This window comes from Hyla sarda, chromosome 11 (assembly GCF_029499605.1).
Source record: "Hyla sarda isolate aHylSar1 chromosome 11, aHylSar1.hap1, whole genome shotgun sequence".
Taxonomy (NCBI): domain Eukaryota; kingdom Metazoa; phylum Chordata; class Amphibia; order Anura; family Hylidae; genus Hyla; species Hyla sarda.
Window position 1 is genome coordinate 8,932,082 of NC_079199.1, and position 17,719 is coordinate 8,949,800.

General features: G+C 42.4%; 1 protein-coding gene and 1 long non-coding RNA gene across 3 annotated transcripts in view; one reads left to right on the plus strand and one right to left on the minus strand.

Moving 5' to 3' along the window:
- LOC130295006 (uncharacterized) overlaps positions 1-17,719 on the plus strand; it is a 63,742-nt gene that overhangs the window by 14,662 nt on the left and 31,361 nt on the right. The window lies entirely within an intron of this gene.
- Positions 1-17,719, minus strand: part of FRMD6 (FERM domain containing 6) — a 72,334-nt gene that overhangs the window by 2,961 nt on the left and 51,654 nt on the right. For both annotated transcript variants that reach the window (XM_056545173.1, XM_056545172.1), the window contains exons 4-12: positions 16,157-16,236; positions 13,658-13,734; positions 12,359-12,545; positions 10,962-11,117; positions 10,316-10,381; positions 8,780-8,848; positions 7,006-7,180; positions 6,173-6,508; positions 2,462-2,581 (exon numbers count right to left, since the gene is read on the minus strand). In XM_056545173.1, the coding sequence (XP_056401148.1) occupies positions 2,462-2,581; positions 6,173-6,508; positions 7,006-7,180; positions 8,780-8,848; positions 10,316-10,381; positions 10,962-11,117; positions 12,359-12,545; positions 13,658-13,734; positions 16,157-16,236 (1,266 nt within the window). The remainder of the gene's footprint in view (positions 1-2,461; positions 2,582-6,172; positions 6,509-7,005; positions 7,181-8,779; positions 8,849-10,315; positions 10,382-10,961; positions 11,118-12,358; positions 12,546-13,657; positions 13,735-16,156; positions 16,237-17,719) is intronic.

Here is a 17,719-nt window from a genome sequence, read left to right on the forward strand (position 1 = left end):
GAGGGGCTGCACAGATTAACCCTCGCCATGCTGCACATTTAAGGCATGGGTCAGTTAAGAAAGTATAGCATGTGCTTAAGAGCCAGGCCAACGCCATCCCTGGCAGGTGTCGGCTGTTAACTGCAGCTGACACCTGCCGTAATGGCCGACACTGGAGACCACTAGAGACGGATAGTGATCGCTGCAGTCTGGCTAAAATCTCTTGGGTCTAGTGGTCTGATTGGCACCCCCTACAGTGCAGATTGGTTGTTAGGGCAGCCCGAGGAAGGCTGTATCCAGGGCTGGTGCAAGGATTTTGCTACCCTAGGCAAAAGCTAATTTTGTCACCCCTTTACCTTGCCCATTGGCTCCGCCCTTTGACATGCCCCACCTGGCGTGAAACACGAACACTACTGGCGTGAAACACTAACAAATCTCCCCCTCATGTAATCTCCTTACTACTGGGGTGACACACTGTAACAAACCTCCTCCTCATGTAATCTCCTTACTACTGGGGTGACACACTGTAACAAACCTCCTCCTCATGTAATCTCCTTACTACTGAGGTGACACACTGTAACAAACCTCCTCATCATGTAATCTCCTTACTACTGGGGTGACACACTGTAACAAACCTCCTCGTCGTGTAATCTCCTTACTACTGGGGTGACACACTGTAACAAACCTCCTTCTCATGTGATTTCCTTACTACTGGGGTGACACACTGTAACAAACCTCCTCCTCATGTAATCTCCTTACTACTGGGGTGACACACTGTAACAAACCTCCTCCTCATGTAATCTCCTTACTACTGGGGTGACACACTTTAACAAACCTCCTCCTCATGTAATCTCCTTACTACTGGGGTAACACACTGTCACAAACCTCCTCCTCATGTGATCTCCTTACTAATGGGGTGACACACTGTAACAAACCTCCTCCTCATGTAATCTCCTTACTACTGGGGTGACACACTGTAACACCTCCTCCTCATGTAATCTCCTTACTACTGGGGTGACACACTGTAACAAACCTCCTCCTCATGTAATCTCCTTACTACTGTGGTGACACACTGTAACAAACCTCCTCCTCATGTAATTACTTTACTACTGGGGTGACACACTGTAACAAACCTCCTCCTCATGTAATCTCCTTACTACTGGGGTGACACACTGTAACAAACCTCCTCCTCATGTAATCTCCTTACTACTGGGGTGACACACTGTAACAAACCTCCTCCTCATTACTATTGGGGTGACACACTGTAACAAACCCCCTCCTCATGTAATCTCCTTACTACTGGGGTGACACACTGTAACAAACCTCCTCCTCATTACTACTGGGGTGACACACTGTAACAAACCCCCTCCTCATGTAATCTCCTTACTACTGGGGTGACACACTGTAACAAACCTCCTCGTCGTGTAATCTCCTTACTACTGGGGTGACACACTGTAACAAACCTCCTTCTCATGTAATCTCATTACTACTGGGGTGACACACTGTAACAAACCTCCTCCTCATGTAATCTCCTTACTACTGGGGTGATACACTGTAACAAACCTCCTCCTCATGTAATCTCCTTACTACTGGGGTGACACACTGTAACAAACCACCTCCTCATGTAATCTCCTTACTACTGGGGTAACACACTGTAACAAACCTCCTCCTCATGTAATCTCCTTACTACTCGGGTGATACACTGTAACAAACCTCCTCCTCATGTAATCTCCTTACTACTGGGGTGACACACTGTAACAAACCACCTCCTCATGTAATCTCCTTACTACTGGGGTAACACACTGTAACAAACCTCCTCCTCATGTGATCTCCTTACTAATGGGGTGACACACTGTAACAAACCTCCTCCTCATGTAATCTCCTTACTACTGGGGTGACACACTGTAACAAACCTCCTCCTCATGTAATCTCCTTACTACTGGGGTGACACACTGTAACAAACCTCCTCCTCATGTAATCTCCTTACTACTGTGGTGACACACTGTAACAAACCTCCTCCTCATGTAATTACTTTACTACTGGGGTGACACACTGTAACAAACCTCCTCCTCATTACTACTGGGGTGACACACTGTAACAAACCTCCTCCTCATTACTACTGGGGTGACACACTGTAACAAACCTCCTCCTCATTACTACTGGGTTGACATGGTGGTGCTGGGTGGGCGGGGGCTTTGGATTCTGACTGGCTACTAACTTTCTTGCAGCGCGCAGAGTGGCGCCCCCAACACCCCCCGCTCTAGGCGGCTGCCTATTTTGCCTATAGGTAGAACCGGCCCTGGCTGTATCAATACAGCACTTATCTGATAGATCAATGTTATGCATATTAATGACCTTAATCTATAGAAGAATTATTATCGAGTTATTATTACAAAAGGCCCCTAAGTAAAAAGGTTTTTTGTATTTTTATTTAACAAAAAATAAATATATTTTACCTCTGTTTATTATTATTAACACTCACCAGAATATCCATTCGTTTGCTGTGAGACCAACATGTCTTCCGTAATATAAATACACAGGTCAGGACTGACATCCAAAGGTAAGTCCATGTCCTTAGGGTCGTCTACCAGCATCTCAATCTCTGCAAAAATTAGGATATAAGGAAACATAAAAATTCCAATATACAATATTTAGAAGATCCTATAGTCCACATTAGTGGTCAGTCACCAAACTGGGGATCTCCAGATGTTACAAAACTACAACTCCCAGCATGCCCGGACAGCCAACGGCTGTCCGGGCATGCTGGGAGTTGTAGTTTTGCAGTGTCTGGAGGTCAATTGTTTAGAGAATGGGAATTTTTCTTCTAGTCATATTGGATGGATTGGCAGCCCTTAACCCCTCAAAGGGGTTATCCAGGAAAAAACTTTTTTTTATATATATCAACTGGCTCCAGAAAGTTAAACAGATTTGTAAATGACTTCTATTAAAAAATCTTAATCCTTTCAGTACTTATGAGCTGCTGAAGTTGAGTTGTTCTTTCTGTCTAAGTGCTCTCTGATGACACGTGTCTCGGGAACCGCCCAGTTTAGAAGCAAATCCCCATAGCAAACCTCTTCTACTCTGTGCAGTTTCCGAGACAAGCAGAGATGTCAGCAGAGAGCACTGTTGCCAGACAGAAAAGAACAACTCAACTTCAGCAGCTGATAATTATTGAAAGGATTAACATTTTTTAATAGAAGTCATTTACAAATCGGTTTAACTTTCTGGAGCCAGTTGGTATAAAAAAAATGTTTTTTTCCTGAAATACCCCTTTAAGGACGCAGGATCGTTTTTTTTCCTCCTCACCTTCTAAAAATCATAACTCTTAATTTTGCACATACAAACCCATATAAAGGCTTTTTTTTTTACGCCACCAATTGTACTTTATAATGACAATATAATGACATAATTTCACCACAAAATTTGCGGCAAAACAAGAAAAAAAATATTTGTGGAGCAAAATTGGAAAAAAACAACATTTTGCTAACTTTTGGGGGGCTCCAGATTCTACACAGTTAATTTTACTACTTAAAAAAAATTATAGCTACATGCACCCAAATTAGTTTGTTTAAAATTGTCATCTTCTTGGGACTTTTTGATTGCTTTTCTACATTTATACATGACCAAAAATACGCAATTTTGGAATTTATTTTTTTTACGTGTACGCCAGTTTGATTAACATTATACTTTTATAGTTTGGACATTTATGCATGCGGCGTTACCACATATGTTTATTTTTTTATGTTTACATATTTTTTTATATGGAATTTGGGCAAAGGAGGGCGATTCAAACGTTTAATATGGAAGGGGTTAATGGGTGTTTTTTTTTTACTTTTTTATTTTTTTTACACTTTTAGTCCCCTTAGGGGACTTTTAGGAGGAATCAGTAGATTCCTCATACAGATCAATGTGGCTTCATAGAACCACATTGATCTGTGTGCTCTGCGCTCCATTGATAAAGTCTGGTTCAGCCAGGCTTTATCAATCACAGAGACGGGACAGGCACAGGACGTGATCCACCCCACTGGACCACCAGGGATGGTTCACAGGTACCTTTAGACGCCGCTGTCAACTTTGACAGCGGCAATCTAAAGGGTTAATAGCCAGCCGCGGCGTTCTCCGCATGTCTGCTATTAACGCCGGCCCTCAGCTTCAAGAATCAGCTGGGGGCCGGCCGGTTTGACGCGGAATCGAGTAGGGAGCCCGCGCCATACAACGCTTGCCCTCTTAGGACGAGCCGGCTTGTCCTTAGACGGCAACAGGTTAAAAGGGGTACTCCGGTGGAAAACCTTTTTATTTTTTATTTTTTTATCTACTGGGCCAAAAAATGTAAACAAATTAGTAAATTACTTCTACTAAAAAATCTTAATCCTTCCAGTACTTATTAGCTGCTGAATACTAAAGAGGAAATTCTTTTCTTTTTGGATTACTTTTCTGTCTGACCACAATGTTCTCTGCTGACATCTCTGTCCATTTTAAGAACTGTCCAGCGGAGGAGAAAATCCCCATAGCAAACATATGCTGCTTTGGACAGTTCGTAAAATGGACAGAGGTGCCAGCAGAGAGCACTGTGGACAGACAAAAGACATCCAAGAAGAAAAGAATTTCCTCTGTAGGATTTAGCAGCTAATAAGTACTGGAAGGATTAAGATTTTTTTAATAGAAGAAATTTAAAAATCTGTTTAACTTTTTGATCTAAAAAAAAATTAAAAAAAATAAAACGGAGTACCCCTTTAAAATAATAACCCAATGTCTGCCACCCCCACCTGACTATATATTCTGTTCTGCATTCTGCACCTCACTGTAATCCTGGGATGATCCATTGTAATCCAGGGATGATCCAAATCATCATCCGCATCAATGTCCACATAATTACAGGCTTCAGATGTTAGGTGTGTAGGTGATGACATTTCTTAGCGGGAGTGAGCTGTATGTGGGCAAAGCCACAAGGGGGCGCTGCACTCAGCCAAAGACTTTTACACTTTAGATCTAGAGATCCTTGGGGGTATCAGGAGCTGAGCCACCCCCGATCCAAATTTTCTATGGAGTTTTGTGGGGGTTTTCGTATACAACGTGTGTTTTGCCATCAGGTGACAGTGATTTGACCTCACTCTTTTTGAAGACTTGAAGTCTATTCGGTGCTTGCATGTTTACATTTTTACTGCATTTAGGCAGCTTTTACAGTGATTTTCCAAAAGCACATTAAAAATACTCTTTTTTTTTAATTGTTGTTTGGTTTTGAAAAAATCATGGCAAAAAATCCCAGAACAATGTGTGAACACAGCCTCAGGGGAGGTGTACAACTACTATATATCCTGATCCTATCAAAATAGCAGCAGCAGTATACAGACAGAGCTGGAGGGGAGGTGTATAGCTACTATACATCCTGATCCCATAGAGATAGCAGCAGTATACAGATAGTTAGAGGGGAGGTGTATAATTATTATATATCCTGATCCCATAAAGATGGCAGCAGCAGTATACAGATAGAGCTGGAGGGCAGGTATATAACTACTATACCTCCTGATCCTATAGAGTTAGCAGCAGTATACAGAGAGCTGGAGGGAAGATGTATATCCTGATCCCATAGAGATAGCAGCAGTATACAGATAGAGCTGGAGGGGAGGTGTATAACCACTATATGTCCTGATCCCATAGAGATAGCAGCAGTATACAGATAAAGCAGGAGGAAAGGTGTATAACTACTGTATATCTGATCCCATAGAGATAGCAGCAGTATACATATAGAGCTGTAGGGGAGGTGTATAACTACTATATATCCTGATCCCATAGAGATAGCAGCAGTATACAGATAGAGCTGGAGGGGAGGTGTATAACTACTATATATCCTGATCCCATAGAGATAGCAGCAGTATACAGATAGTACTGGAGTCAGAACCCTGGACTGACATCCTGTTCTGACACATTAAGCACTGGAAGGTGTGCAGAGTCAGACTGGTGATTCCTTGACCCAGTTACAGTAATGACACAAATAACCAATGCTGCTGCAGGACTTGTGATAGTGAGTGCGCATAATATGGACAAAAAATTAAATAAAACCCAGCTCTATGTTTGTCCACCGAGCCCATGTCAGTCTCAATAGATGGGTTTAGGGCTGATATATATATATATTTTTTGCCTTTGTGTCCGCGTGGACTGATAAGAAGGCGTCCGGTCTGTCACTGTATATTACCGTCATCTTGTGAGTCGTCCTCCAGCCTGTCCTTCCCAGCGCTCTCGGCCCCGGAGGTGTGGGAGCTGCTGTGCGAGGTCATGGAGCTGCAGGTCTTCAGCTTGCGGTGCAGCGGTGTCCCGGAGAAGCTGTCCTCGGCCCCTATGTCCCTGTGCTTGGTGTCGGCCTCTATCCCTGAGGTGTGAGAGCTGCTGTGACTGGCCGTGGAGTGACGGGAGAGTCTCTTGTGCTTGACGCTTCCTGCGCTGCTGCCGCTCGCCCTCGATCTCTTCTCTAACTGATCCATGTCCTGATCCAAGGTATCGCTGATGTACGACTCCCTGTATTGTTTCTTCTCTGTAGAAGAATAGAAGACGTCAGAACATAGGGAATCTAAAAGGATTCTTAAAGGGGTACTCCGCCCCTAGACATCTTATCCCCTATCCAAAGGATAGGGGATAAGATGTCTGATCATGGGGGGTGGGGACCCCCGCGATCTCGGCTGCGGCACCCCAGACATCCGGTGCACGGAGCGAACTTCACTCTGTGCTGGACGACTGGCAATGCGGGGCGTGAATAGGGGATAAGATGTCTGATCATGGGGGTCCCGTCGGTGGGGACCCCCGCGATCTCGGCTGCGGCACCCCAGACATCCGATGCACTGAGCGAACTTCACTCTGTGCTGGACGACTGGCAATGCGGGGCGTGGATAGGGGATAAGATGTATAAGGCCGGAATTCCCCTTTAAAGAAGGTAGAATAAGCCAATAATCACTAAAGATCAGCGGCACTATAGGTTTCTGGTGTCTGCTTATCTCCCTCTTCAGTCGGCTGACTATGATTTGTCGCTCTCACCTTCATTCTCCTCCAGTTTTCGGACCTGCCTCAGGACAGGCTGCAGGTTCATATATAAGCGGTGACTATTGCTGAGCAGCTGCAGGAGGTGCCGAGATCTCATGGAGCAGCCGGTGTAGTAGATCAGTTTCCTGGCGGAGGGAAGACCGTCCGGTAAGATCTCAAACTTCTTGCCCTGTGAAGTAAAGAACGGGGTTAATGGTTACAATGTCATCTTAACCAATGGTGATATACTGTATTTTAGGAGCCAGTGACCCCCAAACTATCGTGAAATTGTAACAATGAAGTCCTGGGCTTATGTGCAAAAACAGAACAATATGTGCAGAGAGTCTGTATGTTCTCCCTGCACCCACAGGAGTTTCCTACTGGACTACAGTAACTTGGGGCTCATTCACACGGCCTTTGTGCTCTGGTAAATAGAGGCCGTCAGCCAGTGCGTGTCCTGTAAAATACCAGATCTCCAACAGTCCCCATTCAAGTCAATGGGATCCATTGGGACCCAGAGGTGTCAGTTGTGCTACAACCTGTTTTGGGTCCATTCAGCACAAACAAAAAAAGGAAATCAATAGGACCCAGAACGGGACAGAACACAATGGCAATGTGAACCTAGCCTTACCCATAAGTCAACTGGACATAGAAAGTACAAGGTATTTATTGCTGTGATAGAAAAATTATGTTATAAGCCCCCATGGATAATGAGAGCTAGATATGAGATAGATAGATAGATAGATATGAGATAGATAGATATGAGATAGATAGATATAAGATAGATAGATATGAGATAGATAGATATGAGATAGATAGATAGATATGAGATAGATATGAGATAGATATGAGATAGATAGATATGAGATAGATAGATATGAGATAGATAGATATGAGATAGATAGATATGAGATAGATAGATAGATATGAGATAGATAGATAGATATGAGATAGATAGATATGAGATAGATAGATATGAGATAGATAGATATGAGATATATAGATATGAGATAGATAGATAGATATGAGATAGATAGATATGAGATAGATAGATAGATAGATATGAGATAGATAGATATGAGATAGATAGATATGAGATAGATAGATATGAGATAGATAGATATGAGATAGATAGATATGAGATAGATAGATATGAGAGAGATAGATATGAGAGAGATAGATAGATAGATGAGAGATAGATAGATGTGAGATAGATAGATGTGAGATAGATAGATGTGAGATAAATAGATGTGAGATAGATAGATATGAGATATATAGATAGATATGAGATATATAGATAGATATGAGATATATAGATAGATAGGTATGAGATAGATAGATAGATATGAGAGATAAATAGATAGATATGAGATAGATAGATATGAGAAAGATAGATAGATAGATAGATAGATAGATAGGAGATAGATAGATCTGTGTTTGAGGCTCCATCATAGACACCATTATTATCCATGGGGGAAAAAAAATGCTAAAAACAACAGAAACCCCAATCTCGGCAGACCCTCTTATAGGTCATTGGGGTCTGTCAGGCACCAGTATTGTGCACCATACGATGGATCCCTCACCGCCCGGCGTCCTCAGTTATATACCGGAGCCGCGGCGCAGATGTGAACAGAACCTAATTTGATCATGTAAATCCTCATTAAGTTGTCATGAGCTGTAATCCCGGCCTGGTGTTATGTTTGTATATAATGGCCCCTTTGTCCGGGCCCTATAGACTTCATGTATAATGGATGATCCGGGAGATCGTTACCCCTCGCTGTTTACTTACCACAAACACTAACTTTCCTACGTTGGTCCAGGGGAAGTCGTAGAGGAGCCGCTTCTCATCGCCCGAACCCTGTAAGACAAACAATGAATGAATAGATGTCATCATATCCATCCGCGCTGGGTCCTGTCCAAGTTATTCGTTTTGTTGGTTTAATCATTTTCGGTGTTTGAGCTCTAGTAGTGTCCAGGTCTTCGCACACCCTTGTGCTGAAATACTCTGTGCTGCACATTATGACTTAATGCATGAACAAAGAGTGAACATTAAATTATATATAAGATCAGTATAATCCTGTCTGAAATACTCTGTGCTGTGAGAAGACCCTGCGCCTCCATTACATTCCCTCCATATTCCTCTGCCTCTAATGTCCTAGTAATATGCACCCCCTCTTAGGGCAGTGCTTTCCAACCAGTGTGCCTCCAGCTGTTGCAAAACTACAACTCCCAGCATGCTCAGCCAAGTGTCAAGGAGGCGGAGTTGAGCTGCTCCTTGCTCTGCTTTACCTCCAGGTCCCCTTCCCTGATTGATGTACAGGGCTCTTTAAATCAAGCAAGGATGGGCTTGTAAAGTAAGAAGGTGTGCTTAGCAGAATAGCTCCACCTTCTTGACACTTGGCTGAGAAATAAAAAAAAAATAGGCGATTTCCTTTAAAACGAAACAGATAAGAGAGGAACAAGAAGAGTTAGTCCCCCTATACAATTTTACTCGTATGGATTTTACATTAACAATTTAAACATCATCATCACCACCACGACCATCATTATCATCACCACCACGACCATCATTATCATCACCACCACGACCATCATTATCATCACCACCACGACCATCATTATCATCACCACCACGACCATCATTATCATCACCACCACGACCATCATTATCACCACCACGACCATCATTATCACCACCACGACCATCATTATCACCACCACGACCATCATTATCACCACCACGACCATCATTATCACCACCATGACCATCATTATCACCACCACGACCATCATTATCACCACCACGACCATCATTATCACCACCACGACCATCATTATCACCACCACCATCATTATCACCACCCCCACGACCATCATTATCACCACCACCACGACCATCATAATCACCACCACCACCACGACCATCATAATCACCACCACCACCACGACCATCATTATCACCACCACCACGACCATCATTATCACCACCACCACGACCATCATTATCACCACCACGACCATCATTATCACCACCACGACCATCATTATCACCACCACGACCATCATTATCACCACCACAACCATCATTATCACAACCACCACCATCATTATCACAACCACCACCATCATTATCACAACCATCACCACCATCATCATTACCACGACCATAATCATCACCTCCACCACCTCCACCATCATCATCACCACCACGAACATGATCATCACCACCACGGCCATCATCACAACCATCATCATCACCACCACGACCATCATCACAACCATCATCATCATCACGACGACCATGATCATCACCACCAGTACTGACCTGGAAGATCTGGATTCCTCTTAGTGTCAGCCCAAGTACCAGCGAAGCTTCTACCTCTCTCTTATCCTAAAATACATATTTAAGCAGATTTTAGACCAGTATGGGCGATAAAACAGGAATTACGCTACATAAAAGTCTGTTCTTAATCAGCATGAAGGCATCCGATCCCTGCAGCCCTTTCATTCCTTGGTCCTCATGACAACACTTCCTTATCTGGCAGGTCACGCCAACCAGTGCACACGGATATGGTCAGAATATTTGGAGCTTTTTAGGAGACTGGAAAAGATTGGTGGCATGCAGTACATAATGCAGGGCTCACAGAATTCCCTCCAGATTTCCCTGTGTCCTAAAGAGAATATCTGTCTGGTAAAATAGCCATATTGGTGCTTTTCAGGAGACTGAGAAAGCTGGGTGGCACACAGTACAAGCTTATAGTACTTCCCCAGCTTTCCCAGTCACCTAAAGATTATATCTGTCTGATACAGCAGCCATATTGGAGCTCTTTAGGAGACTGGGAAAGCTGAGTGCCCTATATATCTCTAAGGCCCTATATGGTATAACACAGTTCGAACCTTAACCTTGCACCTCATTTGCAGGTGTTTTATTCCCCCACAGATGTCCATTGTGATGTAAGTGTCGGACTCACCTTGTACAACCTGTAGTAATGGACAGCAACATCGTCCAGTCTGGCGGCTTCTTTTATATACATGAGATGTGCTTCCGGCACGGTCAGCGCAAATTGGTCGCGGTGGATATTGGGAATGTGCTTCAAAATGTAATCCTTCCCCCTCTTTTTAATCACCTGTAAAGTTGTGGAATTAGATGGTAAATTAATAGAATACCCTAGAAAAACTGGTTGTAAATGGGCTTTAAAACTTATTGTCAAATACCCTATTGGGAAATTTGGGGTTAAATGGGAGAAGTGGGGTCCACAGTCAAAACCCTATTCTGTTAGGCAGAGAGTATAGTGGCTACAAAGTGTCTATTTCAGAAAGATACATATACAGTGCTCCCTCATGTTACAATATTAATTGGTTCCAGGACGACCATTGTATGTTAAGACCATTGTATGTTGAGACCATAACTCTATGGAAACCTGGTAATTGGTTATGAAAATGTCATCCCAAAATAGGAAAAGGTAAGGATTAAAGGGGTTATCCAGGAAATCACTTTTTTTTATATATATATATCAACTGGCTCCAGAAAGTTAAACAAATTTGTAAATTACTTCTATAAAAAAAATCTTAATCCTTTCAGTACTTATGAGCTGCTGAAGTTGAGTTGTTCTTTTCTGTCTAAGTGCTCTCTGATGACACTTGTCTCGGGAAACGCCCAGTTTAGAAGCAAATCCTCATAGCAAACCTCTTCTACTCTGTGCAGTTCCCGAGACAAGCAGAGATGTCAGCAGAGAGCACTGTTGTCAGACAGAAAAGAACAACTCAACTTCAGCAGCTGATAATTATTGAAAGGATTAAGATTTTTTAATAGAAGTAATTTACAAATCTGTTTAACTTTCTGGAACCAGTTGATTTAAAAAAATAGAAAAAGTTTTCTACGGGAGTACCCCTTTAAGTGTTGGCTAAGTGGGCAGGTCCTGTGGGTCGTGTCACCCCGAAGAAGTAAAGACCAGTGGAGGACTGGAGCAGGGGGGTGGCAACTGCAGGGACCAGAGGAGGGGAGCGTAGTAGGTCTAACAGCCCCAGCATGGGAGGAAATTTTCCTTTTTGTCCAGACAACCCCTTTAAAGCTTGTGTTGCTCAAATATGTAGCCATATTGGAGCTATTCAGGAGACTGGGAAAGCTGGGTTGCAAACATGCTGTGTGCCACCCAGCTTTTCCAGTCTCCTGAAGCCCTGACAGTCCCTTCTCTTTCCCGACATCTGCTGTCAGTGAATAGTCAGGAGGCTGCCATACACAATAGGTGGTCAATCCCGCCAATAACGCCAATTTTTATTTTATGTGTATCCGCCCGGAAAAAAAATCCCTAAAATGCTAAAAACCGAACAAACAAAATCGGAACCGGCAAGAACAACTCAGTCTTACCCAGGTAGGGAAGTAGGCTTCTGGTTCAAAGTACTTTCCATAGTGCTTGTTCCTTTTGTAGTTCCCTAGGTCGGCTTGTAGGGCGAAGGCGGCCAGCAGAAAGTAGGCTTCCTCCCTGGCAGTGCTCTGTGAGAGCAAGACTTGCTTCCTTAGGTGCCAGTAGTAGTAATAACGTGCTGTTCTGTCACTAAAAAGCAAAAAAAAGAAACAAATGTATATATGTAAAAACTACATTCCCCGTCCCATAAACTTTGACCCCGCTGAGCCGTTATATTACAAGTCAGGGACTGGTGACCACAGTGCCCCCTCCAGGTCGCAGGCAGCAGTACAGTGCGACTACCACGCAAACAGCTCCTCATATCTCGGCTTACGCAACCTTTTTTAAACGTGGCAGGAGGGAGTGGGGTAAATATTTTTTTTTTTTTTTTTTTTTTTGGTGCCTTTAATACATTAAATTTCCCCTTTTTTATTTATTTTTTTCCTCTTCATCCTTTGAAATGGTCACTTTGTATTTCTTCAGACAGATGTATTTCATTTATTTCATTTCATCTGATGGGATCAAGATGGTTGCGGGAGCTTATATAACAAAGCGGGTGATTGGGCCGCACCCAAAAACACATCTGCATGGTATGTTATCAAGCTTACAGCAGGAAATGAGCAAAAAAAAACTATTTATTTAATAATTTATTTATTTTATTTATTAATTTTTTTAATTTATTTATTCAATTTTATTTATTATTGTATTTTTTTTAATTATTTTATTTATTTTATTTTATTTATTTCATTTATTTATTTCATTAATTTAATCATGTTATTAAAATTTTTTTAAAGAACACTCTTAACCCAGTGTTTCCCAACCAGGGTGGTTCCAGCTGTTGCAAAACTACAACTCCCAGCATGCCCGGACAGCCAAAGGCTGTCCGGGCATGCTGTGAGTTGAAGTTTTGCAACAGCTGGAGGCACCCTGATTGGGAAACGCTGCATTAGCCAGAGCAGAGACAAGATCCCACACACCCCATGTTTTTTTTTTTTTTTTGGAGGGAGGACCCGACACATCCATGTATTATACAAACAGTCCATTGATTTCAAAGGCAACTGTGTAATACTTAGTTTGCCCTCTGGTGGCGCTGCAGTGAAATTAAAATCTTGTTACGGGGATCTCACACTGATCACAGCTGATCCCGGCAGTAGGGCAAAAAAGGAATTGACCAAGGTGGGCGACCCTAAAACAACAATAAGGGCACCACAAGGCGTGCGCTGTTTTCTGTCACACTGAAGCTCCAGTATTTTGCTTTTTACCTTATTAATCTGCCGTTTTCCACATAGTATTGTACTCGGAAATGAATGATCATGGGGGGGCCAAACTGGTCAATTCCCTGAAAGAAAGAAAAAGTCACCATCAGTGCTGTATACTGGTGTACTTGATATACATACATACATACATACATACGGGTGTACTTGCTATGGTGCACTCTGGCTGTCACTACTATGGGGCACCGTGGAGGTCACTACTATGGGGCACCGTGGAGGTCACTACTATGGGGCACCGTGGAGGTCACTACTATGGGGCACCGTGGAGGTCACTACTATGGGGCACCGTGGAGGTCACTACTATGGGGCACCGTGGAGGTCACTACTATGGGGCACCGTGGAGGTCACTACTATGGGGCACCGTGGAGGTCACTACTATGGGGCACCGTGGAGGTCACTACTACAGGGCACTGTGGCTGTCACTACTACGGGGCACTGTGGAGGACACTACTATGGGGCACTGTGGAGGTCACTACTATGGGGCACTGTGGAGGTCACTACTATGGAGCACTGTGGAGGTCACTACTATGGGGCACTGTGGAGGTCACTACTACGGGGCACTGTGGAGGTCACTACTATGGGGCACCGTGGAGGTCACTACTATGGGGCACCGTGGAGGTCACTACTACGGGGCACTGTGGCTGTCACTACTACGGGGCACCGTGGAGGTCACTACTATGGGGCACCGTGGAGGTCACTACTACGGGGCACTGTGGCTGTCACTACTATGGGGCACTGTGGAGGTCACTACTATGGGGCACTGTGGAGGTCACTACCATGGGGCACTGTGGAGGTCACTACTATGGGGCACTGTGGAGGTCACTACTATGGGGCACTGTGGAGGTCACTACTATGGGGCACTGTGGAGGTCACTACTATGGGGCACTGTGGAGGTCACTACTATGGGGCACCGTGGAGGTCACTACTATGGGGCACCGTGGAGGTCACTACTATGGGGCACCGTGGAGGTCACTACTATGGGGCACCGTGGAGGTCACTACTAATGGGCACCGTGGAGGTCACTACTAATGGGCACCGTGGAGGTCACTACTATGGGGCACCGTGGAGGTCACTACTATGGGGCACCGTGGAGGTCACTACTATGGGGCACCGTGGAGGTCACTACTATGGGGCACCGTGGAGGTCACTACTACGCGGCACTGTGGCTGTCACTACTATGGGGCACCGTGGAGGTCACTACTATGGGGCACCGTGGAGGTCACTACTATGGGGCACCGTGGAGGTCACTACTATGGGGCACCGTGGAGGTCACTACTATGGGGCACCGTGGAGGTCACTACTATGGGGCACCGTGGAGGTCACTACTATGGGGCACCGTGGAGGTCGCTACTATGGGGCACTGTGGCTGTCACTACTACGGGGCAAGGTAGAACTCCTCAGTAGGACCCTAGAGATCTACCATGGTACCCACTTTAGGGATCCCTGGTCTATAGCATTAGGGTATTACATGAAGGTGACAGGGCCGATCACTCGTGTAATAGGATGGTGAGGGCCACATGTTGAGCCGACAGCTGATCCGGTGCTCGTGATCCATCCCCACAGGCGGTGACAGGTGGCGCGGAGATACGTCACCGCTCTGAGGAGTAATGGGACAATATGAAACACGATGCCCGGGGCAGAACATTATACCATCCCGGGATTAATAACATACAAGTGGTTCTAATGTATTCGGCTTGTAAATCACTGAGCAATGACATCCAGATGGTGGGAATAGAAGGGACATGAGGTGGAGCAGGGGGGGGGGGACCATTAAAATATAACGGGCAACTAGTGAGGTCAGTAATGTCCAGTGCAGAGAACAACTGTGCGGGGCCACAGGGGAAGGATAGACTGACTACTTATTAATATGTACAGAATTATAGGTCACTTGTAGTGTAATCTGATTCACTATGAGCTGCCAAGAATGAGACATATCTCCTATCTATCTATATCTCCTATCTATCTATATCTCCTATCTATCTATATCTCCTATCTATCTATCTCCTATCTATCTATCTCCTATCTATCTATCTCCTATCTATCTATCTCCTATCTATCTATCTCCTATCTATCTATCTATTCCCAGTTCCTTTTTGAATGAGTTTTACTTGTAATATATGGATATATAGTAAGAGGCAGTTCTCCCATCAGGAGAGTTAGGCGGCCGCCTAAGGCCTTTTTTTTAATCCATCTAGAGGGGGCAGCTACTGTTTTCATTACCTAAAGGGGGCTGCTGCTGATTTTACTACTCAATGGGGACTGCTGCTGATATTACTACCTAAAGGGGGCTACAATTGTTACCCTAATCCTAGCCCTGCCATATCATATGTGAACTAATGTGCATCAGGATTACATTGGCCTCCAGATGCCTTTTATAAAGCACAAAGTGATCTGACATTAGAATGAAAAACGTCTCCTCAGGATTGTGCCAGCGGCAACATTCCTCCGGATTCCCCCGAACAAACAAGACGCGGTCACCTGACGTACTTTGCTGGCCTCCTTCTTCCACTCCTTGGGACAGTATTTATAAAGCTTCTGGGAAAGTTCCATGTATATATGTTCATTGTCTGAGGGAGGAAAAGAGGAGAAATGTCACATGATCTTCTAATACAGGCTATTCCAACCAGGGTGCCTCCAGCTGTTTCAAAACTACAACTCCCAGCAAGCCCAGACAGCCTCTGGCTCTCCGGGCAGGTTAGGAGTTGTAGTTTTGCAACAGCTGGAGGCACCCTGGTTGGGAAACACTGATCTAATGAGAGATAAAAATAACAGGAAAAAATAAGGCTAGGTTCACACAGCATAAAGTCCAGATAAAAAATAAATAAATAAAATAAAAACCATTACATAAAAATATATCAACAAACAAAAAAATAAAATTAATACATGATTACGGTACTTAAACAAAAAATATAATATTTAGAACTAACACAATATGATAAAAAATAAACAAAAAAATAAGAGTAAAATAATATCTCGGATACTAATAACAAAAACACCAACTATTGATATTTACTAAATATTACCAGTAAAAAAAATAATAATAAATATAATAAATTATAATAAGAAAACAACAATGGAAACAAAAATAAAAGTAAAATATTATATATACTAATAGAAATATTGAAAAATATTTACTAAATATTACTACTAAAAAATTATTATATTTAAAAAAAATACAATAGACGTATAACAAAAATACTAAAAATAAACATTTACTCTTTATTTTAAAACTAATACAATATTATCAAAAAATAAACAAAATAGAATATTACATATGCTAATAATAAAAACACTAACAATTCATATTGAAAAAAAATACTAATAAAAAAATAGTATTTAAATATAATAAATTATAATAAGAAAAAAAACAAGAGTAAAATATATATATACTGGTACTAATAAAAATACTGAAAGATATTTACTAAATATTACTAATAAAAAAAAGATTTGAAAATAATCCAATAACCTAATAATCTAATAACAAAAATACTAAAAATAAATATTTACTAAATGATTACCGTACTAACAAAAAATAAAATATTTTAAAATACAATAAAAAAACAAAAAATATATATATAAATTAAAAAGTAAAATATAACATTTTATATACCATTGTTTTCCAACCATTGTGCCTCCAGCTGTTGCAAAATTACGATTCTCCCAGCATGCCCAGACAGTCATTTGGCTGTCTGGCCATGCTGGGATTTGTAGTTTTGCGCACACTGGTTGGGAAACACTGTTGAGATATATATATATATATATATATATATATATATATATATCTATATATATATATATATATATATATATATATACACACACACTAATAATAATAAATATTTGCTATTATCTAATAAATGTAAATAATTAATTAAAAAAATTACATAAAATACCACAAAAAAAATCCTTTAATCCGGCATCTACTACTTGATAAATTACAATTGTTCTTTACTTTTTTTCTTAAAGGGGTTATCCAGGAAAAAAAACTTTTTTTTTATATATCAACTGGCTCCAGAAAGTTAAACAGATTTGTAAATGACTTCTATTAAA